This window comes from Chamaea fasciata, unplaced genomic scaffold (assembly GCF_029207755.1).
Source record: "Chamaea fasciata isolate MVZ Bird 193981 ecotype frontalis unplaced genomic scaffold, bChaFas1.0.hap1 SCAF_2, whole genome shotgun sequence".
NCBI classification, from domain to species: Eukaryota; Metazoa; Chordata; class Aves; order Passeriformes; family Sylviidae; genus Chamaea; species Chamaea fasciata.
The window spans coordinates 1,334,287-1,361,017 of record NW_027094087.1 but is presented as its reverse complement, the minus strand read 5'-3'; the positions used below and the strand labels follow the sequence as shown (position 1 = coordinate 1,361,017).

The following is a 26,731-nucleotide window of genomic DNA, read 5'->3' as shown; positions in this document are numbered from 1 at the left end:
GTTACTGTCACCCACACCTGAGCTAAGGGCAGTTGCAGGAAAATGATGTAACCAAGTTTTTATTCAAACCTGCCAAAGCATCACAAGAACTCTGGTCAAGAACAAGAGCCAAATTACACAACTCCACTTCCTCGTGTCAAGCAAACTGGAAAGTACAGAAAAAACCCAGAAGAGCAGCCTGATAATTACATCAGGATAAAAGAAACCACCGAAACCACAAAGACAAAGCACCAGCTTTTGACACTGTTCTCCCTCAAACACCAAAGCCCACATGAGCCATGACATGAAATATTTCTTTTTAAAAGAGCTTGGTTTAGAAATACCTGCTGCTACTGCCTGCTACCTTCTCCAGAATTCTTCTGTGTTCATAAAAAATGCAGCACCACCTGTAACCTGCTCCTCAGCTCTGGCACAGGGTGCCCAGAGAAGCCGTGGCTGCCCCTGGATCCCTGGAATTGTTCCAGAGCAGGCTGGAGCAGCCCGGGACAGTGGAAGGTATCCCTGCCCATGGCAGAGAGTCAGAACTGGATGGGATTTAAGGTCCCTTCCAACCCAAACCATTCTGTGATTTTGAAATGTAAGGTTTCGTTCTTTCTTTCGTTTCTTTCTTTCTTTCGTTTCTTTGTCTCTCTCTCTCTCTCTCTGTCTCTCTCAATAATCTCAGGACTATTTCAAGTGTCGAGCACTTTTCTTTTTTTCATGTCATCATTTCCTCATTGTAGGTTGCTGTGTAAATTCACTCTTTGAGGCGATTCATGAGGGGAACTTAGAGAATTAAGATGAATATCAAAACAGTCCTGATTCGACTTCCACCATCATCTCAGACTTTCTTCTGACCTCAGTTTAAAGGAAAAACCTAAGCACCAGGCAGACATCTTATTTTTAAAAGGGTTTGTGGACTGAACTTTCACACTCAGGCGATGGCAACTCTTCCTGAGCAGCTTGTCAGGAAACAGGCAAAGAATAAAACATTACCAGGCTTTGCTTTATTTAGTCTCTGCTCTGAGGGGTTTTAATTTCACTGCAGAGATTGAAATGGACATAAAGGACAGATAAAAAGAAAGGCAAAAGGATACAAATCTTTTCTGAACAGAGACCTAGAGTGACTCTGCCCCTTATTAAGTGGTGTAATTGGAAAAGTAGGAAGGCAGAGTAGGAACAATTCTTCATCTTATTAAAAAAAGCTGGAAGCTTTTTTTAATTTTTGTATTTTCGTTCCAAGCATCCCTGTTTATGTCTGTGATGGCTTTCACAGTCGCAAACACAGCAGAGCCAATCACTTTTTCTTCTCTGCATAAAAATGTCGCAAAATGAAGAAACATATTCTGAAACACTGAAAATTAGCGGGAGCTGTGTGTACCAGGAGCCCTGCCTAGGAAAAGCCCCTTTTGTTGCCTGCCACAGAAAATGAAACAAGGCCACGAGGTGGATTTGTGATTCATTTGTCACAGGACAGCACCACAGCAGCATTCCAGAGCCAGACACAAGGAACAAAAACCCAGCAGCAGCTTCCTCTTGGGAGCAGCCCGAGGTGCCTCAGCCCAGCACACATCACACTTTCCCCAGAGTCTGGAAATACCTCCTGCAGGCACCAACCAACACAGCGGCTGCAAAATATCTCCACCCCTCCTTTCTCCAACACCAATACAGCCTTTTATTGGATTTTGTTGTTACAGAGCACTGAAGATCCATTCTCCAGGCTGTCAGCAAGAACTTCACCTGTCTGTGCTCTGCTCAACTCACACAGGATGCCAGGACCAACCTTTGATGCCCACATCCAATAGTAAACACTCCACGATTCTGTTTTATGCTAAGTCAGGCACCTTTTAGCCTACTGAAGTAAAAGGTGATTTAATACAAGGAGAAAACAGATGGGAAGGGGCAGCCACACCAGCTGAGATTTTAACCCACTGTTGATCAATGCAGCCAAGTCGATGTCAGAGCCGAGAGGTAAAATCTCCCATTTTCTAGGAAAGTGAGCGCTGGCTGCACATGCAGATGGTGCAGGGGGATGGTTTGGGAGTGCAGGGCCACAACTCCAACCCAAAGGCAGCAGCTGGATGCACATCACGGCCAGGGACTGGGTGTGCTCCAGCTTCCAGTGAGCCAGTGGCAAGAGAACCCACAGAGCTCCTTTCTAATTCTGGAAACAAGAACTCCATGAAAACCAAAACCCACGGAGAAACTGCTGATGATGGATGCAAACAGAAACAGCCTCTGACACATCTGTAAATGTAACACACAGTAATACAGCCAGATATCAGCTGAAAAGTTTTCATGGCTTTTTTTTTTTTTTGTCTCCGATGATTTTATCATTTTTTGGGTAGCAACTAGAAAAACAGGCACTGGGTCCGAAATCTGAACAGTTTGAGGAGATACTTGATGTGATTTAGAAATGTGGAGAGCCCTGAGCAGTTCAAAGATCAGCTCAAGGGCAGCTAAATGGGGAAACACTTACAGACAGCACGTGGCACTACAGGAATACCTAAGGACTTAGTAATATTGAGATAAAAGGCACATTTTTAGAACATTAATCACAAGACAGCAGCAAAGATGTTTCGTTTAGACACCACAGCTGCTTACAGCATGTAAAATACACGGGGTCACACTCAACCTACTGAAACAAAAACTGTGCTGGAAGGGTGAAACTCCCTTCCCAAATCCTCCCTTCCCAGTGTTGTCACCTAGAGACCAGGAACATTGCACAGGTGTCTCCATCTCTTTATCCTTCACTCCATTTTCCAGTTCCAGCATCTCTTTCAAAAATGGTAATGGCACTTCAGAGTTCTTTATTCTGTAGGCAGCAATTTTTATTTTTCCCCCCAAGTTACTGCATTTCTCTTTTTAACGTTAATTTCACGTGCTATTTTCTGCCTGGTCAACCAAAATTGCCAAGATCACGCTCCATTTCTCAGTCATTGTACATTTCTTACATTGAATGGTTCTTCACCTTCAGTTGGTCACCTCTCTCTCCAGCTCCTTCTCCATTTAAGCTAAATCATTCTGCTAAATAAAATAATCTTTTTCTTTTTCTGTGCTTTCTACCGTGTGGTTCTCTCAGGAATTTCAGAAGGAGAAGAAGGAGAAGCCAGGACTCTGCCAGCAAATCCCACTCTAGATTACAAGCTGCTGTTTCTATTGCATTTATTTATATATTTAAGCACTTTCACACTTCAATTTCCATCAGAGCTCCTGGATGAAGAAACAGGAGTCCAGTGATGCATTATCCTTGATTTTCCTGAAGATTTTCCCCTCTGTCTCCCCTAAAATCTCCAGTAGCCACTTGAATTCAGGACTTTGCCTGCTACTTTTCTCTGCCTTGCTCCAGAGAACGACCCCGTTCTCAGGACACCTGGGAGTTTTGCTCATGACCAACAGTGCAAGACACCCGAATTTACGGCTCTTCATTAAAAGCACACTTTTGTTTAGCAGACAAAGAGATTCAACCGCTATAAATATCTGAGAGAGGCAGAAAAATAAGCCCTGAGTGTTGTCCTTCCCTTCCAGAGTAATTTGGCTGGATGAAAGCACTTAGGCTTTCAGTAAACCACGATTATTTATATCAAAGAATAAGCTGTAAGGTTTTTTTTTCTGTATGATAAAAAAAAAGGTTCAGCTTGAGAAAGGCTTGCAAAAAAAAAAATTACCAAGGCTATTTGCTCATTTTTGAAAATGATTTCAAACACCCCTTTTTGTTTGTTCTGTTGTGAACATGTTCAGTTCCCTTCTGGAATTGCTCCCAAGTAAGAGCATTAAGTGATGACAGCCAACCATGCATGTAAGTATGGAATTATCTTATGTAAGCATCAATTAATAATTTTATCTGCACCAGCACAAGGAAATTCTTTACAGGCATTTCCACGTACTAAACATTTAGTCAGCACAAACATTCACGTTTTACTGACAGAAAAGCACACGCACACAGGGAAAAGCAGGAGGATTCCTCTGGTGCTCTCATTTTTTTCCTTCACTTACCTGTTTTCCCTATCAATATATCAGTATTTCCCCCCCAAAATGCAAAGGCATGCTGATAATACAGGGATTTGTTATAAATCTATGCTATGTCTCCAATAAAACAATTCAAAATGCAAATGACAGACTTCTAAGTCACCCTGCCTGGAAATAGTTTGTAAAGAGCAAATTAAAGTTCGAAAATGTCAGCATGTGAGATGCGAGCAGATGAAAGCGTGAAGTAGATGATTTTACAATTTATCTGTAACTCTGGAATTCAAAGACACAGGAACAGTGTGCATTTAATTAATTCTAGGGTGATATTGAAGGAAAAACAACTGTGAGCAATCAGATTTGAACTTTTTAAAGCGTGTCATTTCCCCCGGGTTCAAGTAGCTACTGCTGCCTTCACCTGGCAAGTTGCCACAGGTGAGAACAAGAATGCTGACTGCTGCTCCCTAAAATCCAGAGTTTGGAAACCAAGACATTTAATAACTCTTTGTACCCTCCCAGATTTTCCCAGTTCCCAGTGGCAGGCAGGAATCAGCCTCCTCACCTTCATGATGTTCACGAGGTCCGTTTGATAGTAGCGATCCTGGTGTGCATTGGCAGCTGCTAAAGTGAGGAGATAATCATTCCTGGCGTGGATGGCCTTGGAATTGCACTCGGAGCGTCGGGCTTTTAACTGCAACAAGTGAAAACACAGCTCAGAAAGAGAATTTGAATAAATGAATTGTGTGTATACCTGTTCATAGAGTGAAAATTTGAGGGCATTTCTAGCTTTTTGGTCTTCCTAATGATGAGGGGACTCCTGATGGATTTTTGTCTCCTGCAACTGGAATTTCACAGGTGGTCTTCAAAGAATTAGGAAAAAAAATTCCTTGGACATATTCCATTTATAATTCTCTGCTCTGCCCAGAGAATGCTCTCAGCTCATCCCTTGTCCTACCAATTTCCCTTCCAAGCTGTCCCTCACCTCTACACTCCAGACAATTTGGGGCATTTGCCTCATGAAAGGAGCAGCAAAATCCAAGTTTTACACTCACCTTCACACTTGCCTTCTGCAAGCTTATTCTTGACTGAAAAAGACTAAGTTTGGACCTGGAAAAGAAACGAGCAGATGAAATTGAATGATTGCCTTGCAACATTTCTACAAAAGTATTTTTAAGCTGTCTGAAGGATGGTGATTTAAAAAGTAAGTAAGAAAACAAAATCAAGTCAACAGCTTGGCTGAATTTTAATCTGAATAACACTGCAGGATAAATCTGCTCCAAAACCCCCAAGCCCAAATTTTTGGCTGTTTTTGTTTGTTTGTGTGTGTTTGTTTACTTACTTGAGGTATTATAGGTAATTTTATTAGAGTTCTTTCCGTCATCCCTCAGAAAGAAAAGATCTCTAAGGAAACCATTATTTGATTCCCTGAGAGCAATTCTGAGTAACTTCTAAAAACAAGAATTAAACAAAAAAGAAAAGGGGGAGTGTGGTAAACTCTCATAAGACAGGCCAGACTCCAAGCCCATAACGTGTTACTGGTTTTCCTGGAAGGAAGGAAACCACCCTCTTTAGGATGGCAAGGAACAGGAAAAAACCTAAAGCCTCAAGAATTTATCTCAAAAAATGAAGAACAGTGTCCTGTTGCCTCTCCCCCTTCTAAACAGACTGATTCCAAATTTGAGATGTGTGGACAGAAAAGGAAGTCAGGAGGCTTTAATATCAAAAAAGCGCCAGCTGACACACCGTCCACAGAAAATGCCAAATTAAAGTTGGTACTTGAACTTCCGTCCTAAACAAACCAACACAAGTCCTAACTTCCTCTCAGGGTGTGCTCGAAATAGCTACAAAAACGTATAGAAGCCAAACGCAAAGAAAAACCCGGCAGGATCTCGTTGGAAGCCAAATATCAAGTGCAAAACCTAATACAAACGTGCTTTTTGGGGCTGCAATTATTTCCACATATGCCATTATAAAAACATACTTGGCCTCAATATCAGCTTTCTCCCGCACCGCCTGAGCCATCTGTTCAGTCTCAAAATATTTCTTTTTGCCTTTAGCTAAATCTTTGACTGTCTCCTGTAATTCAGCTTGGATCCTTGTCAGCTGGTCCACGCACTGGAAAAAAAAAAAAAAGGCATTCAGGAAAGAAAATATTACTTTTTCTTTGCATCCAAATAATATTACCGTCGTTTTCGCTGCTTTTTATGGGATTTTATAGGGAAGGATGGAGTCTTCAAGTCACTCCTGGTCAATTATTCATGCAGGTCCTTTAAAATGGATCAAAACATAAAACCTTCTCTCTTCCTTTCTTTCTGCTGCTGTTTAAACTGTTCAAAATCAATGCTAAAGTTCTGAAAGCTTTGGATGAGGTAATCAGTTGGAGTCATCAGAATACAACTGGGAAAAATACAAAGGCAATCTACTGGAAGTGATACCAAAAAAAAAAAAAAAAAGATTAATACTTCCTTCTTTAAAATTTAAAACAAGAGGCAAAAGCTGCCCCATAAAACACAACACAACAGGAAGAAAAATTGTGATATTCAGCAATTCTTCAGACACCCTGCCAGCTTAAGAAAAACCCCGGCAAAGTGGGAAAGGATCTGTGCTAAGCAGGATCTAGGTAAGAAAACCAATGGGAATCATCAATGTCTAGAATTAAAACTCTCTTTAGAAGAGATTACTGAAGATTTTCTTTTGCCCAAACTGGATTAAGCACACAGGAGATTGATAGTCCAGTGGATTTCTATTTAATTACAGACATCGCAGGCTGGATGTGGTCAGTGAAGGCTCCAGCAGTACCAGGGCTGAGTTCAAGGAAACCAAGTTGCCTTTGAGTCCTTCAAACACCACCCCAAAGCTCCCAGCTCTTTTCAGATCATCATCACCCCCCTGGCTCCCCTCATTCCTGGTGCTGAACAACCCTCCAGAACACCCCAGCTTCTTCATTACGCTAATTATTAATGCATGTAACCTCCTTCGGGACTAACGAGGCGCTGTAATCCAACGAGGTAACATTAACTTCCCCGTATTCCGCTGCTAAAAAAATAACAGCCAGCCACCTGTAAAAAACAAACTGGCAGCCAACAGGAACTGCTGCTCTGCTCACCACACAAGCCTGCTCTCCCTGAAGCCGTCAAATTGCTCTAAAGCACAGAGAAGATCCCACTAAAGCCTCTATTTGATGTGTGCAGACCAATAAAACGATTTTGCTCCAGAGGGTGCGTTCCCTAGAGGCTGGTTTGGGGAGCGGGGGAAGGCAGAATTTGGATTTTTGGAGACCTCTGTGTGCATCGCTGAAAAATCAAAGGTAAAAAAAATCCCTATGAAACGGATGGCTGACAAAGACCTAAAAGCTTGGGAAAAGGACTGGGGTTTTGCAACATGAGTGGGCATATTTTGATCCCTAAAATCTCCTGTCAGCATCAAAAAATTAAAATATCAAATAACCCCAGTTGTTAAAAAAGATCATTTAAGAAGAGGTAAACCATCTTGGTTTGCATCCCCGTGGGATAAAAAATTGTCAGGAGACTGGATGCCACTTCAGCTGGGTATTCCCACGTAACCTCACAAGTATTTTGCTGACTGGATTTTAATTTTGATAAGCTTTTGTCTGAATGGAGGTCAGAACAATTATTCCTCTGTCTGTTATTTATCTGTTTGGGAATTCAAAGGGAAGGGTGAGAGGCTGCACTGCGTAAAACAATAAACTGGTTGTGCAGGAGAATTAATCCTGCCAAGTGGATGATAATTCCATGTTGTAGGAAAAGCATTATCACTGTTAGGATACTCTGAACCAGAACACAGCCCTGATAATTGTAATAACTTGTTCTGCTGATTCAAAAGCGCAGGAATAAAGGAACTTTTATGGCTTTTAAAAATTTAAAGATCCCACTTCGGCTGCTGACTCATAAACACTGAACTATCACCACTTGCAGAAGAATAAAGTACGATTATTTACCAAGAATTGCACTGTAAGCATCGTTTGGAAAACTTCACGTGAAAACAAAATTCTCCAGGACAACAGAACAGCATTAATAAAGTTAATTTTTCCCTGACAAAACAGATACTGCACGTTTCTAAGAGCAGAGTAATTTGTTCAGAAACTGGGAGCTCCCATCACAGGAACATCTATTTAAATTTGCAACCAGGTATTTTACAAAATACTACTGTAGAACGAAGAACTAGGCACGTTCTGGGGCTTTGCTGGCACTTTGTAACAAGGACAGCTAACATGTCTCTTGTTTGGCGTTTTGGGTTGGGTTTTTTTTTTGGTCATTCAAGAAACACCTTCCACTATCCCAGGCTGCTCCAAGCCCCATCCAGCCTGGCCTTGGGCATTTCCAGGGATCCAGGGGCAGCCACAGCTTCTCTGGGCACCCTGTGCCAGGGCTCACCACCCTCATAAATGACTTTCAAACGCAACGAGCAATTAAATGAATATCCAGCTCATTGGAACTACACTATTTTCTCTGCAGGGATAATTACAGATAATTAAACAGATAATTAAAGCAGCTTTTGGAGCACTTACTTGTGATACTGTTACAGGAGGTGGCTGGAGAATCTCCACTCTCCATCCTGGAGATTGCTCAAGCCATTCCCTCAGGTGTCATATGGATCTTCTCTTGAAATCAGAACTTTTTGTAACAAAAACCACTTGCAGTTGTCACTGCAAACCCAAAGCAATGCAATTTCTACAGCACAGTGTGAGAATTGCTGAGATACGTTTGACCAAGTGGTATCACATTTTCAGAAGACTCACTTCCAAGCAGTTATAATTTGGGATAACTCCGAATTCTGACCCCTCTCCAACAAGCTGGACACGTAAATCTCTAAGATGAAGAGTACTTACACATTTTAGATGTGCCACAATAAAAGATTTCTAAAAACCAATCTTTCCCCTCAATAAAAATGACAATAGTTTAAAGGAGTTATTAAAGCACAAATACCTTCTTCAGCTGCTGCTCCTTAAAGCACCGGACATTCCTGGCTGGTTCAGAAATTAAGTTTTTATAGTTCTCACAGATATTGAGTCGGGACTGGGCCACCTGCATGGTGCCTTCTAAGAGTGATTTCCAAACGGAGTACATGCTCCTAAAAGAATGAAACACAGAGAGGGTGTGGGAAGGAAGAAAGGGAGCTCAGGTGTTCCACTGAAAATTTGGATTTACAGAATCTCCTGAATTGGAAGGATCCTCCGCAAGGATCAGAATCCAGCTCCTGGGCTGGTTTATGTGACAGCAGCACACATTTTTCCAAGGACTGCTTTTAAAACTAAATCCGAAGCACAATCCTTTAGACTGAACTAGCAAATATCTCCACTTTCAACAAAACTTTTAATTGAAGTTGTACCAAAAATAAAGATTTTCCCGCCTGTTCCTATCTTGTCATTCAACTTGTTGCCAAACGTTTTGGGTTCAGCACTTGGTGATGGGTAGGGAGAGGTCTGGAGAAGATCTCTGGCACTGTGGGATCTCACGGCATGGAAGGGAACAAGCCGAAGGTAGGAGGGGCTGGGTGGTTTGGGAGTGTTTTATGTACACTTGGGACTGATAATTCAGTTTATTTCTTTCTAAACACACACCCGATGTGAGGGCGCTGAAAGTCCCAAACACAAATCTGTCAATTCCTTCCTGTTTGAAATAAAACTTGTCGGAACACAAAGAAGACATTAAAACGAAGCATCCCAAAGCTTATTCCAAATATTTAGGAGGTGTTGTTCAAAGGCTTTCAGCAACTGAGTTATTTCTGGTTTCATGTTTTATCCACCTTTCATGTTAATGAAATAAAGTTTTGTAAACAACTGTCTCTTGCTTGGCCTCCTCCCTGCTGTCAGATTCGATCTTCACAAAGAGCAGCCTCATAAAATGCAATCTCTTCCTTTTCCTATGAAACAATCCACACACTTATCTCTCTAGCCTTAAAGTTATTTACTGAAATCTATATTCAGATACAAGCATTAATACCCAAACAGATGCAAACTACAGTTGTTGTCCTGTCAAGCTGTTTTGTTTCTCCCATCTTCTTAAATATTCAAGTCATAAACATCTATTTAAGACTAATCTCAGGAAAACAAAGCTTCTTTTTTAACTGGCAATGCTCTACTACAAAGAAAAAAGGAAAATTAACTCCAGAAAAGCAGTGATTCATTGTTAAGTAAAATAATGACACAAATTAAAACGATAAATCCAGCAATTTTGAGATATCCAACTGGTAAATTACCTATAATCACTTCGTTCCTCAGCTCTTATTCCAAGCCAGTCCTTCTTTAAGTATTGGCTAGCCAGCTTCTGAATGCTCTGTTAATAGAAGGGGAAACAAAAAAAAAGGGTTTTTTTTTTAAAGTTAATTAAAATGCCATTTCTGCTCTTATGACAGACAAATGAAAACACAAAGAAGCGAACAATCTACAGCTCAGTAAATGTACAACGGCAGACTCAGAGGTGGGAATGTTGGAAGGGACAGGGCTGGACTTGTCCCAGCTGTGAGAACTCCCAATTTGTGTTTCACCAGAACCTCCCAGAACCCAGGAAACCTCTGCCGATGGACGAGCCCACCCTGACATGCCCAGCTCGGACCGTGCAGGGCTGCAGGAGCTCTGCTGCTCCCAGGAGGAGCCCGTGACTCAGAGGATTACACCAGGCAAGAGATTGACAAAGGCAGCTCATCTTTACTTATTAATGTTAATTGCACCCTTCAGTCCCTGCGTTCCGTTTTGCACGGCCTCAGGAAATCAATAACAACATTTTCATACTCAAGGTCAGAAAGCAGCAGGGCTCCATCTGTAACCACACAGGGAAGGGGAGCTGCCACCGCACCGACCCCTCCTCCAGCTGCTCATCCCCTTTTCCTCCATATATCACTGCTGGAACCCCGGGCACGGAGAATTTCAGACTTTCTGCGCTCACAGGCACTGACCCCCAGGAAAACACTGCACTGACCAGAGGCCTTGGAAAAGGCTTCCAAAACTGAGTGACAGCACTGGAATTGTGGGTGTGGAGTTTGAATAGAAGCGTGTAACGTCACAGAGTTTAAGGGTTTAGAACATAGTAATGTATAAAAAGCGAGATGGAGGATTTAGGGGATAGGCTGAGTCCTTCTTTCACCTCCTTCTTCATGGTGTGGGTGGAATTTTGTGACTGGACAGAAGAGTTCCCGTGCCTGAGGGATTGGAGAGCCCTGTGGATGTGGCACTTGGGGACACAGGTTGGCGGTGGGACAACAGTCGTACTCAAAGTCCTCGAAGATCTTTTCCAACCTAAACCATCCAGGGACTCTTCCGAAGAACCATCACCACAGAAACACCTTCCAACTTCTGCATGTTAGTTTACACAGCAAAGAAGTGAAGACACCTGGGTGAAAATTCCCTTTCCGGCTAAGAACCAATCCCCCAGGAGTATTTTGGAAGAGCAACCCTGAGGAAGAGCCTGGGGCGAGACATCTTTGCCTCACTCAATGAGAGGCACAGCCCCGTGTTATTTATTTACACTTTCCATACCACGTTTAAGATGCCATAACCTTTTAATTACTCATAGAAAAAATACCAGTAGTAGCTCAAACAGCACAAGATTTTATTCATGTCTCACGGCCCACACAGTGGTAAAAATTTATTACCAAGTTATGATCTGATCGATGTGTTCACGTAGAAAAACTAAATGGTGCTAATAGATCATTAGTAGCAAAGTCATGCTCCCTCATATTTTTTAAAAACGCACGTTCCATTAGGTAGCTGTTAAAAAATCCCAGATAAATGGAAAAATACCATTTCCTTTGACCCTGGCAGAGCAATCTGTGATGGGGTTTGGAGCTTTATGAGATACCTCCACCTGCTGCTAATTCCATGTTTCCACCCCTTCTTCCTCAGACTCCACTACCAGATCTGCCTCAAGATGCCGATCAAACCTTCACAAACAGGAAAAAAAAAAGCCCGCTGGCAGCTGAGGACAAGCTCTGCCAAAATTAAGACGCCAAAAGAGTCACAAGAGGCATAAATAAAGCTATTTTTGCCCACAGTAATCTTATCACTGATATCAGCAAACAAACCATAAACCCAGCGGGATTAACCATTTATTTCCAAACTGAACAAGCTCAACAACAAAACCACTCAAAAAAAGTGAAGAGAATGGGGAGGATAAAAGAACCATGGAATATCCTGAGCTGGAAGGGACCCACAGGATCACAAAGTCCAACTCCTGGCCCTGCACAGTCCAACAGTCCCACCCTGTGCATCCCGACACTCCTGGAGCTCTGACACCCATGAAAAACCAGCCCAATTTCACATACACTCAGATTTGTTTCTCCCAGGGCTGCAGCTCCTACTTGATGCTCCCCGTCACCAGACCTCGCCTCAAGTCTATTTACTGATATTTTCTAATACAGCCAGTTGCGACAGGTACCGGGGAGGGAAAAAAAATCTTAAAATATTTGCCATAATACTTACAAAAGGAATCAGCACTAGAAAAGGAAGGAGGGAGATGACCCCGAATTAAAATATCATTGTTAGAAGACTTTTTAAAGGTCCTAATTATGATATTTTCCAAAGAGGTTGTAAGGTTTTTATCTGTAATAATAACTGAGAGGTGCTGATGACAGCAGGTGCCCAAAAAACCTATTCTTGCTAGCTGAAAGCATGGCAGACACAGCTGATGTAACACTTGAGGTTTGGGACTATCAAGCAGGCAAATTCAGCGCTGCTTTTCATTTAGGTGGTTTCGATTATCTTGCATCATTTTGATCCCTTCTCTTTATCACGGCAGCTTTCTGACATGATTATTTCATTATTTAGTTTGCCAAGTCCTCTTCTGGCAGGCAAACACTCCGCAACAGAGAGGCTTTAGTATCTCTCTTTACTTTGCTTCTTCTCTGGGAAAAAGCAAGGTTACTCCCAATTAAACTGACTTTACAGAAGTGTGGAAGCCACTTTTACTAATCAACAGCTGCCAATTAACACTCTCCACTAGCAGCAAGAAAAAGTCACTGTTTTATTATGTACATATTCTCATTTTCAGACCCATCCATTGCTGATGTGTAGGAGAGCTTTGCTTTATTTTACTTTTAAATGGGGAAAAAAGCGTTGGGGACGTTGCACCATTGTCATTATTGTGAGGTGCAGGCACTGTGGAAAATTCTGTCTCATTCCAGTACTGCTGGTTCTTCCAAAATAAATTTGACAGCTGCACCGTGACTCTCTTGCCACAGTAAAAACAGTCTTTTGACTGATATCAGGTATTTTCAAACCCGTATTTTTAGCTGTAAGAGAGCAAGACTGTCTGGGCCATTCACTGATGATCCTTGTGGGTCCCTTCCAGCTCAGAATATTCTGTGAAATGAATGAAGTAATCTGTGAGGACTGGCTGAGGATGAAGGGAAATTGTCACACACAGAGACTCCTCCAAACAAATATAGGACAAAAAAACAAACCCCCACACAACCAAAAGGCAAGATGTCTGCATTTTGAAGAATGCCTCTACTACAAAAATGAAGAAACGAGACGCATCCAAAACAAGAAATTTCAGGCACTTCCCCAGCGCCCTCGGCTTTTGTTCTCAAAGCAGTGAGATTTGACACAACTTCCGCAGGCTCAGGGAGCCTGACTCACTCCAACACAGCGACTTGGGGCCAAAAATTCAGGAGGTGGCTTTATCAGTCACACAGACGTCTGCCTCACAAGCTTCAAGAGTAACTTGGAAGAGATTCCACGCCCTTGCCAATCTCTTGGAAACGTTTGGACAGGGAGAAGGGAGCAGAAAACACAGCCCGTGAGGTGAGAACTCTGGTTCTTGAATACAGCAGAACCATTCAGTACTCAAGCTGGGATAGTCACTGACTGATTATTTCAAGTGATATTTTATTTACCAGAGCTAGATTCAATGAGGGTTTAATGAGAGTGAAGGGACTCGGGCAGGGATTCCAGGCAGGGATTCCAGGCAGGACGTGGTGTGGCTGCATCTGCATCACAAGCTGTCAACACCAGCTCTGTCAGACACAATTCCTGTGCTGGGAGCTCGCTCAGGGCCTTCGGCAGCAGCGCCGTGACCGAAAACGCTGCTGCAGCACAAATGAAAATGAAAACAATCCCCGCAACAGGCACTCATGGACTTCTCCAGTGCAACCCAGCACTCTGCAAAAGGTGCCCTGAGTGTTGGTCTGCGCTGCCTTTAACGTGGTTAAATGAGAGATCAAAGAGGTTTCCCTGTGCCTGCAGCGTCAACTGCAAAATTCCCTGGCAACGTTAGGAAAGGCTGGTTATCCAGTGGGAAGCTGCATCCCAACCGTGCTGCTTTTCCTTCCTCAAGATGGGTTACTCCTTCCACCATTAGACGACTCCAATTCCAGAAAACATGGGATGTCATTCTTTCATTCATTTATTCATTCATTCATTCACAATTTTGCTCCAAGCTGCTTCATTTCTCTTGTTATTTTCAGATATTTGAAGCATGACAAGAAAGCAAAGAAAACAAAGTGGGGAGCTAAAAAATTCATGAACAGCAGTTAAATATCACCTCAGGCACTCCTGCAATCAGGTTCAGCAAAGGAAACGTCAAAGCTCTTCTCGTTCACTTTGTTCATTTGTTAAAACTGTTGCTTCATTTGCAGCATCTTAATTCTCTCCTAAGCAACCTGAACGAGACATCATTTAACTTTTCCTCTCTCAGCCCTCCTTTAAAGGAAAAAAACCTGGCACTAAGTTTGTCCCTTTTATGCAAAGGTTTCACAGTTTTCAAAGACAACACTCACAGTGCTAAGACAGGAAACGATCAGAGTATAAATCCACTGCAGCCAAGCTCACTAGACCGAGAGCCAATTCAGATTTATTCATCAAAATATCCTCTAACCTATTATATTCCTGACCTTTCATCAAGCCAGGATCCACAGCTAACCTAGGGATTCGTATTCTGTAATACTTGGCACAAAACCAGCGTTGGAAGTTTCTTTCTCTGCCTCATTTTGAGTCTCCCTTATTATTAATACCCTGACAGATTTTAAGTAATAAAACCATACTTTAACAAGCTTCCAACTGCTTTTTCTCTGAATTCTCCTGCCTTTGGCTTCCAGATTTTAGGTTTCCAGGCATCAAGAAAAATTAATTGTAATCTCCATGATGTGGCACGGTGGCCATAACCTAACCACAGATACTTCCAACCTAGAGCAAGTTACAAACCAGAATAAATCCAGTTACACCAACCAAGCTCAGTATTCACGAGGAGGAATTATTTTCACTTTCTAAATTACATACTTTAAATTGCTCCACTAGGGATATGTCGCTATCTGGAAACATTCCAGGTTATTTTTAATGCCTTTTGCTAAATGACTCCTTTAAAAATGTCTGCGTTGATGTTCTTACTGCCTCATCCAGTGAATATTTAGCCAGTGAGCGTATTTCAGGCAGTCTGAAGTTTAGGGACTCTCTTCTCACAATTTTTAGCTCTACAACCCCCGAGGAAGTACAATAATCCAAGCAAAGAAAAATCCCCCAGCTTTCCAGGCACCAAGTGAAGAAACCTGAGTAAAATTCCCCCCATCTTTGAGGGCGAAAGCTGGAAAATGAAGATTGATTTTATCTTCAAAACACAAGGAGCTCCTGTTAAAACCATCTAAAATTATCCTTTCTTATGTTTGAAATAACTTTTCCTACATTGTGAAGCTGTTCTGCATAAACTCAGAGTTCTGTTTCAGAGTTGGCTTTCGTTAAGTCCCTGTGAAACTGTTAGAAAACCTCAGGAAGGGCCAGAGCCTCAGGTTGTATTACAAGGTATCAGGAGGTTTCCACCACATCACTCCTCCCTGGAGCCAAAGGCACATTAGCAGCTCTGGAGAAGAAGTTTGTTTGTCTTTTGGTTCCAAAGGCTGCCCTTCCTGAGCAAACCCCATTCCTAATAGATAAACCAAAGTCCTGGATGGCATTTTGGATGGGGAACCACTGCTTTACACAGCTCCTTAAAACCAGATCCCTTTTCCACCCTACTGCACTAGACAATGTCGCTTTCGGCGGAGTTAATTTTTAACTTTTAGGTAAAAATTTAACAACTTTGGACTTTGATCTTTAGACAGACCTTCTAAAGCTCAGAATTTGGGAAAAAGAGGGCAGGGGTTTGGTGGGATAGTGGGAAGGATTTTTTCCCTGTGAGGGTGGGGAGGCCCTGGGTGCTCAGAGGAGCTGTGGCTGCCCCATCCCTGCAAGAGTCCAAGGGCAGGTGGGACATCCTGGGATAGCAGAAGGTGTCCCTACCCACGGCAGGGGGTTGGAATGAGGTGATTTTTAAAGTCCCTCCCCTGAAATAAAAAGACTGAAGAGAGTGAAGTCGTGGCAAACTGCCTGTTTTCCTCCAGGTACATGTCTGACTGCCAGCATTAATTCAAAGTTTCTCAGGACACAAATACAGAACGCTCCCCAAACCCCACGGGGATGGCAAAGCAGCACTTGAGCCAACCACCTGCACAGGGGCTGGACGCCTCAGCCTGCCCTGCTTGGGGACACCAAGGCCACATCCTTCCTCTGCCCCACACACCTCAGCTGAAGCAGGACATGGGGGACACGTCTGTCACCTCCTCTCCACCATTTCCTGCTGCTCTCAGGGCTCCCAGCCAGAAGCATCCCTTTAATATGAGTCTGAAGGAACCTCTGTGGGGTTTTAACCAGCGCTGCTGCTGTCAGGCACAGGGATTTTTTTCTTCTCTGTTTGAAATGCTAAGGAATACCACTTTTGACAAGCACCAAACTGACTGCAAGGACTCCTGGAATGCTGATAAGCCCTTTCCCCCCGCCCCCAAATGGAAGCCCTGTGTTGCTGGATAGAAAGACAGACGACAGGATCATGATGTGGAGCCTTGGGAAAAAGGAAAGCCCCAGTCAGGACTTAAAAAAAAAGTGTAGCTTCTCAAATCTCTCTTCTCACCTTCCCCATAATTACCTCCACGAGTTCTGTTCTGCTGAGTGAGACCAAAACCAGACACTTCCCAGTTTTTTTAACATGCGAGGAGCATAGCAGTAATTTCTAAATTCCCGTAATTCACATCTTGGGTGGCTGATGAAGGATGGCAAAAACCTCACCTTCCACAGTATTTTTTGGCCGGAGAACCAAAAAAATAGAGCTGTGCAGCTACTGCTCTACTAAAAAGAGGGATCAGGATAAGATCTCCTAAGCACAGTCTGAACTACAGATTAAAAATCCGTATTAACCAGTCCACTTGGCTCATGGAACCAGCTCAAAAGGTTTGAGCTAGCTCAAAAAGCAGGGAAGCACTGGAAGAGCTACAAAGGTAAAGTCCGAGTAAACCAGGAATGGTGAGTGACCTCTCTGCCTTGTTTCAAACAGCTACAAAAAGTTGGATTTAAGACCAACAAGTCATGGCTGTAACACTGTAGTTCTCTAATCCTCACTGTAGGACTAGGCATTGACCATAATAATTAGCCATAATTAACAGTGGCCATAATTAATAAACCACAGCATGTGTAGGGTTTGGGGTTTTTTTTTGTTTAAAATGATTGCATTCAGGAGAATTCCATTTTTAAGTATTTACTATTTTGAGAGAAACCTTTCTGAATTTGTTTCATTCTCCGCTGTGCTGCCACTGAAGTTGCTCTGTGTTATTCCCTGGAAGTGTCTCTGGCAGGTTAGCATCTCCTATTCTGTGGGAACTTCTTAATTAAAGGTTCACATGATTACAAAGCACCGACACAGCTCCTGCTCTATGGAGCACAAAGCTGATTTTTTTTTTCCCACCCTAAAACAGCTGGCAGATAACTCTGAAGTGGGTTGTGCTCCACGTAATATTTATTGATCGGTTTGTAACAGTGGAAGTGTTACTGCTCTGAAGTTTATTGTGCTGAAGTTTTAAAATTAATTTTGAATTTGGTAATTAGCTCCTGAGCTTGGTCTGTCTTTAGAATACGGAACCCCTATGGAATTAAGTCAGGTTTTGGCATAAATTTAATCGTGTACATCATAATATGGGATAAAAATAAAAATCAGCCTGAAAATGCAATGCCGTATTGTTATGGAGTTTGGTACATTTTTGTCTCCCTGGCAAAGTTGACATGAACAGATTTTGCTCTGAAAGCATCAGCACTGTTCAGAACTCACCACTTACTAATTAAATAATTTTTTAGCTCATATTTCTTGTCCTTGTTCTGTTCAACACTAACCCCTAAAGGTTTACTTTAAGCCCTGAGGACATCAACCCCTCTAATGGAAGACAATAATAAAAACTGTGCACAAGCTTTCTACAGCTTTATAAACTTACACAGTTTGAGACTAGTTAGAAAAGCCTCCTGTCCTCAGGCATCTCAGGGGTCACCAGGCACGGAAAAGAAATTCTGGGATGCTGCAGTCACACATTCCAAGTGTCGCTGGTCCCACCACAGCACCACAATGCCTCAACCTGCCCCACAACCACCACCAAAGATTTCAACTATTCCATTTTCTCCAGGAAAACTTGCCCTAGATGCCAGTGAGCTTGAAGGTCCCTTCCAACCCAAGCCATTCCATGATTTTATGAGGAAAGGTTGGCCACCGCTCGCCTGGTTATGCTCAGATCAGTAACACAATTAAATGCAGCACAAACACTACAACAACCAAGGAATTTAATCCCTCCTCACCTGACAGTCTGGGTTTGCTCTGAACCCCTAAATCTCCACTAAAAGTACAGTTACAAATGTCAAGGGTAGAAGACAAAGAGATCTAAATTTCTAAAAAACAACCGAAGATGATTCACCTTGGCTGGACAACTCTTCCAGCTGAACAAACAACCCAAGTGCTCCCTGGACATCGGAGAGACAAGCGTTCATGCTTCATCCGCCAAGGAATTTTGGCACCACCATTCAGTCATGGAAAACAAAAGGTTTGGACTTCCTCAATGAAACAGCTGGATTGATCAGGCAGCTTGAGGAGGAGGAAAGTAAGAACATGCTTGTACCTAACAACTTTCCAGCATCACACACCAAAACCACGTGATTCTTCTGGTTAGAAAAGTTCGGGACTTGATGCAGGAAAAGGGACTGGAGAACCCATCGTTTCAGTGTAGAAGAAGAAGCATAAACACTTTTATTTGTTTCTGGGTGATGGGAATTCCAGCTAAGTGTTTTTTAGGAAGAATACGCATTCATAGAAGAGCACAAAAAATGGTGGGATTGTGTCCTGCAAGGGAAATACAGAAGAAAGTGGTAACCCCAAAAAATTTCAGGAGAAATGTGGCCAAGGACAGGGTTTTTTTCAGCAATTTGAGGCCATTTTCTCCCACCCTATCCCTGTTCCCCACAGAGCCGTTCCCTCCTGTCAGGGAGTTGTGCAGAGCCACCAGGTCCCCCCGGAGCCTCCTTTTCTCCAGGCTGAGCCCCCTTCCCAGCTCCCTCAGCCTCTCCTGGGGCTCCAGCCCCTTCCCAGCTCCGTTCCCTCTCCTGGACACGCTCCAGCCCCTCAATGTCCTCCTTCTGAGGAGCCCAAAACTGCCCCAGCACTGGAGGTGCCTCAGCAGCGCCAGCCAGCACAGGGAACAGAGTTTGAATTGTGTTGGGTTTTGGGGGTTTTTTTTTTGGAAAGAAGCCATTAAAACAAATCTATTTTAGATCCTTGAAAACCCTAAAACTCTTTGAGGGCTTTTTTTTTTCCATAAGAAAAAGTAAACAATGCCCACAGCAGCAGGGAAGCCACAGGAAGGTCGCCACGAGAAGATCCCAGGTGAACGCAGCACACCAGAACCACTGCTAATAATTAAACTGGGTCTAAAGGAGATCGTTGATACCAAAATTCCCAAGCAAGGGGGCTCCGAAGCTCACATCCAGCTTTCCACAAGCAGCACTGATTCCCAGGGATCACGGACTTTTTAATTCCCTTGATTTCCCACAGAAAATCTCCCCCCTTTCCAAGACTCCACATTAACCCTGAAGCAGTAATTTAACAACAATATTACCTAGTGCCCAGCACATTCCTTAACACCTCATATATCCTACAGGACACAGGATGTGACATCCTCATCCCTTTAGATGAGCCTTTAAAGTATTGCCTCATATTTCCAGGGATTTGCCACGGTTTTGTTTTGTCCTTTATAAATCAAACAGCAGCAGAGATTGAAGGCAAAATTTAAGGCTGTATGCAGACAATAGAAAATTAAAAGTAATATTTTAGCCATCTTAAAGTGTCTTTCATAGCATTTTATAGGGCAAATTGGCTGTTTCACGGTGTGGTAGCACTTTAAATCAAGGATATTATTTTTTAGGAAAAAAATCCCTATTTTCAACAGGACAGAAAAGCTGGCAGCAGTAACACAAAGATGTTAAAGGTTGTGTTCACGTTCAAACATCTGTAGAAAAAAAGAAACCCTTCCACAACTCAGGATACAGGTGCCAAAGCACTCACTAAGGGGAAAAACAGTCTATTAGAAAGCAATTTTTCTCTCGAGTTAGAAGGCATGCCAACTCTACAAGAGCTGCCAAGAACATCAGAGTCCAACTCAGTTTGACTTTGTTCACATAAAAAAAAAGAAAAAAGAAAAAAGAAAAAAAAAATTTCTTCCTGCTCATTTAAGAAAGAATTTAACAGGAACAGTTCAGAAAAAAACCCAAAAATCATCAAGTCAATCTCTGCTCAGAAAACAGAGAGAGAAGGAAAGCTTGTCTTAGGGAGCTTAAAACACGAATTAATTCAGGCTCAACATCTGCGAAGTCCAGGTCCACGCAGAGGAAGTTTCCACGTGGAGATTTATCCATCCATTTCACACGTGAAACTCCTGGATTTGGTGTTATCAGACAAACAGACCGAGTGAGAAAAGGCAGCGCCCGGCGCCGGGGGAAAGGAACCATCTGGTCTCCACCGCGCCGACACAATAGCGAAGGGCTGGAGTTTGGCAGCTCGGGATCGGGAAGCATATGGTGCGTTTCCTCGGAACTGGGCATTTTCTGGCTTCCCCCCACTTCGTGTCAGAGCCTTCCCAGCCCGTGTGGGGTTTGTGTGAAGCTTTGTGGCGCTGGGAATGAAGGCAGGGAGCAGCGCCGGGTCCTTCGTGTGATTATTTGGACCAAGTTACTTGGGTTCTTATCCTTAAGAAAGGCAAAGGCTCAAATCCTAGCAAACTAAGATTATTTGGACCAAATCTCTTTGGGTTCTTGTTCTTTAAACAGCAAAGGCAACCTTTTATTTGTGTACTTACTGATAGTTACAAGAGGAGCTCTTCAAGCCGCAAGTTTATTCATGTATTAACAAAATAAACCAGAGAAACCTGAAATTCAAAGTCTGTGCTGGTAACAAATACGTTTTAACATAAAATTAGGCAAGTGAAGGACTGAAATGAGTTCCTTGGAAACAGGTTTGTATTTCACACTTGAGTTTTACGAGACAACACCTCAGGTGGTTGTGTCCAGCTTGTTTAGAACAATGATAAATGGAAGCTCTCCGTTACAGCTTCAGATCAGCAAATTCAATGAGATAAATGCAGACTGCAGCAGATTTTTCTGCTCTGGTTTCTGGGAGCACCAGCACCCTGGGTATGGTCAGCGCTCTGTAACATCGGGCCAGCCAGAAGGACAGAGACCAAAACCTCCCAAAATCAAATACGGCAACAACGGCTCAAGTTTGAGGCAAAGAATTACATGCAAAGATTAACATAATGCAAATGCAGTGAGCCCAGGAGGGAACGAGACCACGTTAGCCCCCACCACACTGATCTCAGCACATCAGCACCTTAATTTAATCCAAATTTGCACAGCAGTTACACGAAGTTGCACTATTTTCACCCTGCGGCGTGTGGAGTAAAAGGTATCCAAAGTCAAGCCCTGATGAGTACTGAGAATTCCTATTTTGTATAAAGCAGCAACTTTCACTTTGCAGAGATCAGTAGATATTATTTTTAATCCATGGATCTAAAAAAATTTAAGAGGGGAAAAAAACCATCTGCAATTTCCATGGATAAGTATTAGCAACTACAAGGTTATTCCAACAGGAATAGCCCTGCACAAGAAAAGCACAAATTATTCCTATTAAAAATGAAGCAGATGAGCTGGAGGGAAGGGGAAAACCGCAGATTCCGGTCCTTGAGGCAGAAATAGTGTTATCCAAAGGGTTCTACTGAGCACACTCACAGGGTGAGCAGGGAGAAACAAAGTGGGGAGGTGGAAAGTTTTTAGGAGAAAACAATGACATTTAACACTCATCCTGCAAGAGATGCTGCATAATGACGCTCCCCCCAAGTGAAGAGTTTCAGGAAAAACAGATGAGTTTGATGGCAAAAAGGGATCACACAGAATAATGTAGAGAAAAATGAATCCACACGGCAATTCAGGAAACTGTGCCACTCTTCAGACTTGAACTCAAAGCAATATGAAAGGTAATACAGGTCTAAACCCTGGATAACATCCTTACAACAACAGGAATAAGCCAGAAAAAACACAACCAGCTATTGAATCTGGTCATCAAAAATATCTCCTAGTGTCTGTATGTATGTTTATTATATTTAGGTACATATTTTTATATATACATATATATTTATATATCTAAAGCAGCTGCACATTGACAGGAGGTGAAATAGCCACATCCAAGAATAACAACAACATATTTAACAAATATTTTCTTCTCCAGACAAATGCTTGACAGACTATCATTAGAAACCTCTCCTAACTTTTAAATTTTGTAACATTTCTAGAAGAGCCAGTGGAGCCAGTTCCTACAGACAGTGTTTCGTACGAGGAGCTCTGCACTTTATTTCTGGTTCTTGTGCTTTGTACATCTCCAGGCAAGTGGAGCCCTTCATTCTCCTGCATCTGAAAACCCAGGTGGGCTTTTCTTCCTTTGATAGACCAAAGATTGGACATATCACTATTTTGTTAAACGCTAAATTACTAGTTGTTTCAATTCCTAAGTCACTCATATAAACACCAAGAATACTGAAATTACACCAGGATGACTGAAATCTAGTAGATACGCAATTGCTTTCCTCCCTTCCCCAGCATTACGTGCTCCCCAGGGAATATTATATTTATTTTAAATATTATATTTAACATTTAAGGTGAAAGAACGCTGGAAAGTCACCAAGCCACAAGCAAATTCGACAGAAAAGAATTTAAGAACAACGAGATGTGCAAAAAAATCCTGCTGTTCACTTCCTGCTTCCCAAAGGTTTCTCTGTATTCACAACACACTGAAGCTCCAACAGAGCTGAGCAAATTCTTATATTTAGGTAACAAGACAAAGCATTAATTATTAGATGACAAAGTCATCTGGTTCTGGATCCTCTGCCACTCTTCAAAGGAAAATCATTTCTAAGCTCAATCTCAGCCTCACGGAGAGCCCTGAAAGGTTAAACAAAACCCTCTTCAGTCAGAACGCTTACAACCCTTAAGACAGCAAGCTATAAATTATTAAGTAGCTTGTCTAATTGCTTCATGATGGCATCCAAAGATTCCAGTCCCCCCTACCCCCATCCCAAGACGCAATTCCAGCTGGATGCACTTTCAACACAGACCATTATTCACCGGAGTCCGCTCTAATGTTAAAATGAGGTACCAGAGGTCAGGCTCCTAATCAGAAAACAAAGAGTGAGATTCCCATACCCACATAACATCCTAAATCTTGGAGCTCCATCAGCAAGCTGACAACTGGAAAACCTAGGAAACCTCATCAATAAGTAATGGCCAAAGGGATCGGATTGCACTCGACAGCCCGACTTTAAATCCTCCAAATTCAGTCATATCTGGAGAACTGCTCCTATAAACACCGCGCTGATCCACGGCTGTCATTCACAAACTTGGGCTGTGAATTAGGCAACTTTCAGGTCTTCACTCGGTGGGCCAGAGTATAAAATGTGAAATCAATTCCCAGTTATTACAGGAGAGATAGGCAAAGCAGGAAAAAGATCAGCAAAAGATTAAAAAAATATGTCCGGTTCACAACATGCCCCCATTTTCCAATTCGCTGCCTTGTTGGGTTTTAAACACCCTATTTCGGGCAGAGAAAACACACCTTTAATGGCTCAGAGTTTACAAACCATAGCAGGGGTAGTAAATCAAACAAAACAGCTCCTTTTTTAAACTGGGTTATAGTAACAGCTCTCATAATTTTGTCAAACACACGTACAAATCATCCATTCACACAAAATGAAAAGGGATCTGCAAATTTTAACTGCTGAAGCAGGAAGACTTGGCTTTGAACTTCTTAATTTACAGATATCCAATATTTATTCCTTGCTGTCTATAACGACATTACTTTTTATTCCAGCAAAACACAACTGCCTGATTTTCGTGTCCTCCCTCAGCAGAAGATCCACGGCAGATTCTTTGGCAGATATTCCAAGCTTGTTTTAAACTAACACTGCTGACTGACAGCTACATGAGGGACACCTCAGCCTCTTCCTGAGCAGTTCCAGACCAAGCTCCACAATAATTCCAATAATATTCCAAAGCTGATAGCACTGACACGTAAATCAATCACAGTAACGTTCAATGTTCACTCGAAGCATTTCCAAGTGATTGCTAACTAAGGGAAATAAAAGAGCAGGTGGAGTTCTGGACCCAATCCATGGGACACGTGCACCGGGAATGAGCCAGAAGCCAAACAAGGTAGGACAATGTCCCTTGCGGATGTTCTTGTCTCAGGAATGTAATTGCAATTGCTGACTGACAGAAACTCCCATCCTCTTATCTGCTGCCACCCAACAGCAAAGCAGAAATGGCCACTGCAGAGTTGAGAAAGGGCTCAAAAGCACAGCTAAAATAATAAAAATGTGCTCTGGGTCAATGCAGCTCTTACCTTGAACTGCTCTGGGAAAGAGAAATGCAGGGGAAGAAAAAAACCACATCCTTTTGGTTCATAATTTAGCAATGATTACTTGGCTGAACTTTGGCCAGTTGTTTCTTAATGGGGGCAACAGAAGATACAAATATGAAAGTAAAATGGGCAATGTAGAAATTCTGCTGTCCAGGTTAACCTCCAGTCATTTATGGAAGGGTTTGTTTTGCTTTCTCACAACGCAGCAATCGAAACTCAGTCCTGGGGCAAAGGTTGAGGTGCAATAAAATGTGGCACCCGGAGTTTGCCCTTCCCACACCTTGGCTGGGAAAAGCCCCAAACCTGCACATAGGAACACACTGTCTCTTTTTTCCCCTTTAAAAGCAAAAATTAGAATTCGCTTTTTATGATTTCAGTCACAGGAGTACAAGAGATCATGGACCAACACCGAAACACGCAAAAGTCAAATATGTGAATAGTGAACAAGCTTAATTCTCGTGCTGCAGCCCTGGCAGTGGTGGTGTCCTCAGCACCCTCCTCTCCTTCCTTCCCTAAGAGGCCAACTGTTTAATTAATTGTTTTACATAGGTGAAATGGACCATTAGAAAACATTAGGCAACACTTAATTTATCATTTATACAAGGATGAATGCAAATCATTTTGAGGTTTGGGGTTGGGGGTTTTTCCCCCCCTTCCCACACCCCTAATTAATATTCATGAGGATAATTTCACAAAGGCACTTATAAAACTATGTCAGAGGCAGCTTCAAAATATAGTTGTGCTAACAGAAAAAGAGGAAACTCCATCCCCCCCTCCCCACCCCTGCAAGGGGGGATTTAAACCCAACGCAAACATTTACTGAATGATGGGGTTTTATAATATTTTAATCGAGTTATTCATTGCACAAAAAATAACACTGTGGAAAACCAGATAACGTTATACAAAAGCTAAGTTCATTTGTTCTGGACAGGTGGCCAGGCTGCAACTCCGTGCCGGCATCCAAAGCCCGCCCACAATAGCACTAAAGACGATTATGCAAATGCTCCCTATTCCCTGCTATTTTCCCAGGAATGGGAGAAGGGCTCCATGTGGAAGAAGCAATTGTTTCCCAGTCATGTGGAAAACAAACCGAGAGAAAGAAGGGAGGGAATGTGAACGGAAGATAGCAACACATCCCCTGGCCGGACCGCGCCGAGCGGGGAGATGCCTGGAATGATCCTACGGGAGCGCGGATAGCAGGGGTCAGAGCCCGAGTTCAGAGCCCAGGAAATGTATTCCTCACACTGCTGGACGTTCTCCTTGTGTTCTGCCACGGGACAAAGCAGCTGAGAGATGGCAGCTCTCCTTCAGCTGTGAGGCACCGCTCCGGAGGGAGCGCTGGCACAAGCGGGATTTGGGGAAGATGCGCAGGTCGTTATCTGGGAGCCTGGATCCCGGCTGGGCTTTTTCCAATTCCACGTCTTGGTCACGGAATAAATAAAATACAAATGTGGAATCTAGGACAATGAATTTGCTCCACCTCAGTCCTCCAGTGATTATTAATTTTTACGTATTTTACTAAAATACACTGATGACAGGGCTGTAAAATTTATCCTTAAAAACTACTAGGATGTTGCTTACATTTCAAACACAGCTCTTCAAAGCCCATGGCTTCCATCACCCATTTTTACCTCAAATGCTTCTCACCTCTCCCAAACATCAATTTTCCATCTAAGTACTCACGTAGATAAGCCAGCTCTTCTTCTGCTGTCCCACTGAATCCCAGGATTCAGTAGGACACAAAAAAGACCGCAGGCAAATGACTGCGATCCAAGTAACCAGCAGCCTGCAACTTTATTAATTATAAGTTAGGCATGACTAATTATAATTCTAAGGGCAGGACTTTCCCTTCCCACGGAGCACCAGGTACTAAACGGATGCAGAGCAGCATGAATGGCACAGAAGCCGTCACACCTGAACAACCTGCGCCATTGGCACTGACTTTTACACAGGCTGAGGATTCAGCCCTGCAGCTGAATTCTTTATTCTCACTATTACTGAAGAAATTGTGGCTGCTCCTGGATCTCTGGAAGTGT

At 42.7% G+C, this 26,731-nt stretch overlaps 1 protein-coding gene across 1 annotated transcript in view; it reads right to left on the bottom strand.

Moving 5' to 3' along the window:
- Nucleotides 1-26,731, bottom strand: part of FCHSD2 (FCH and double SH3 domains 2) — a 119,637-nt gene that overhangs the window by 48,823 nt on the left and 44,083 nt on the right. The window contains exons 4-8 of the mRNA XM_066207567.1: nucleotides 10,165-10,241; nucleotides 8,892-9,036; nucleotides 5,927-6,060; nucleotides 4,998-5,052; nucleotides 4,508-4,636 (exon numbers count right to left, since the gene is read on the bottom strand). Of these exons, the coding sequence (XP_066063664.1) occupies nucleotides 4,508-4,636; nucleotides 4,998-5,052; nucleotides 5,927-6,060; nucleotides 8,892-9,036; nucleotides 10,165-10,241 (540 nt within the window). The remainder of the gene's footprint in view (nucleotides 1-4,507; nucleotides 4,637-4,997; nucleotides 5,053-5,926; nucleotides 6,061-8,891; nucleotides 9,037-10,164; nucleotides 10,242-26,731) is intronic.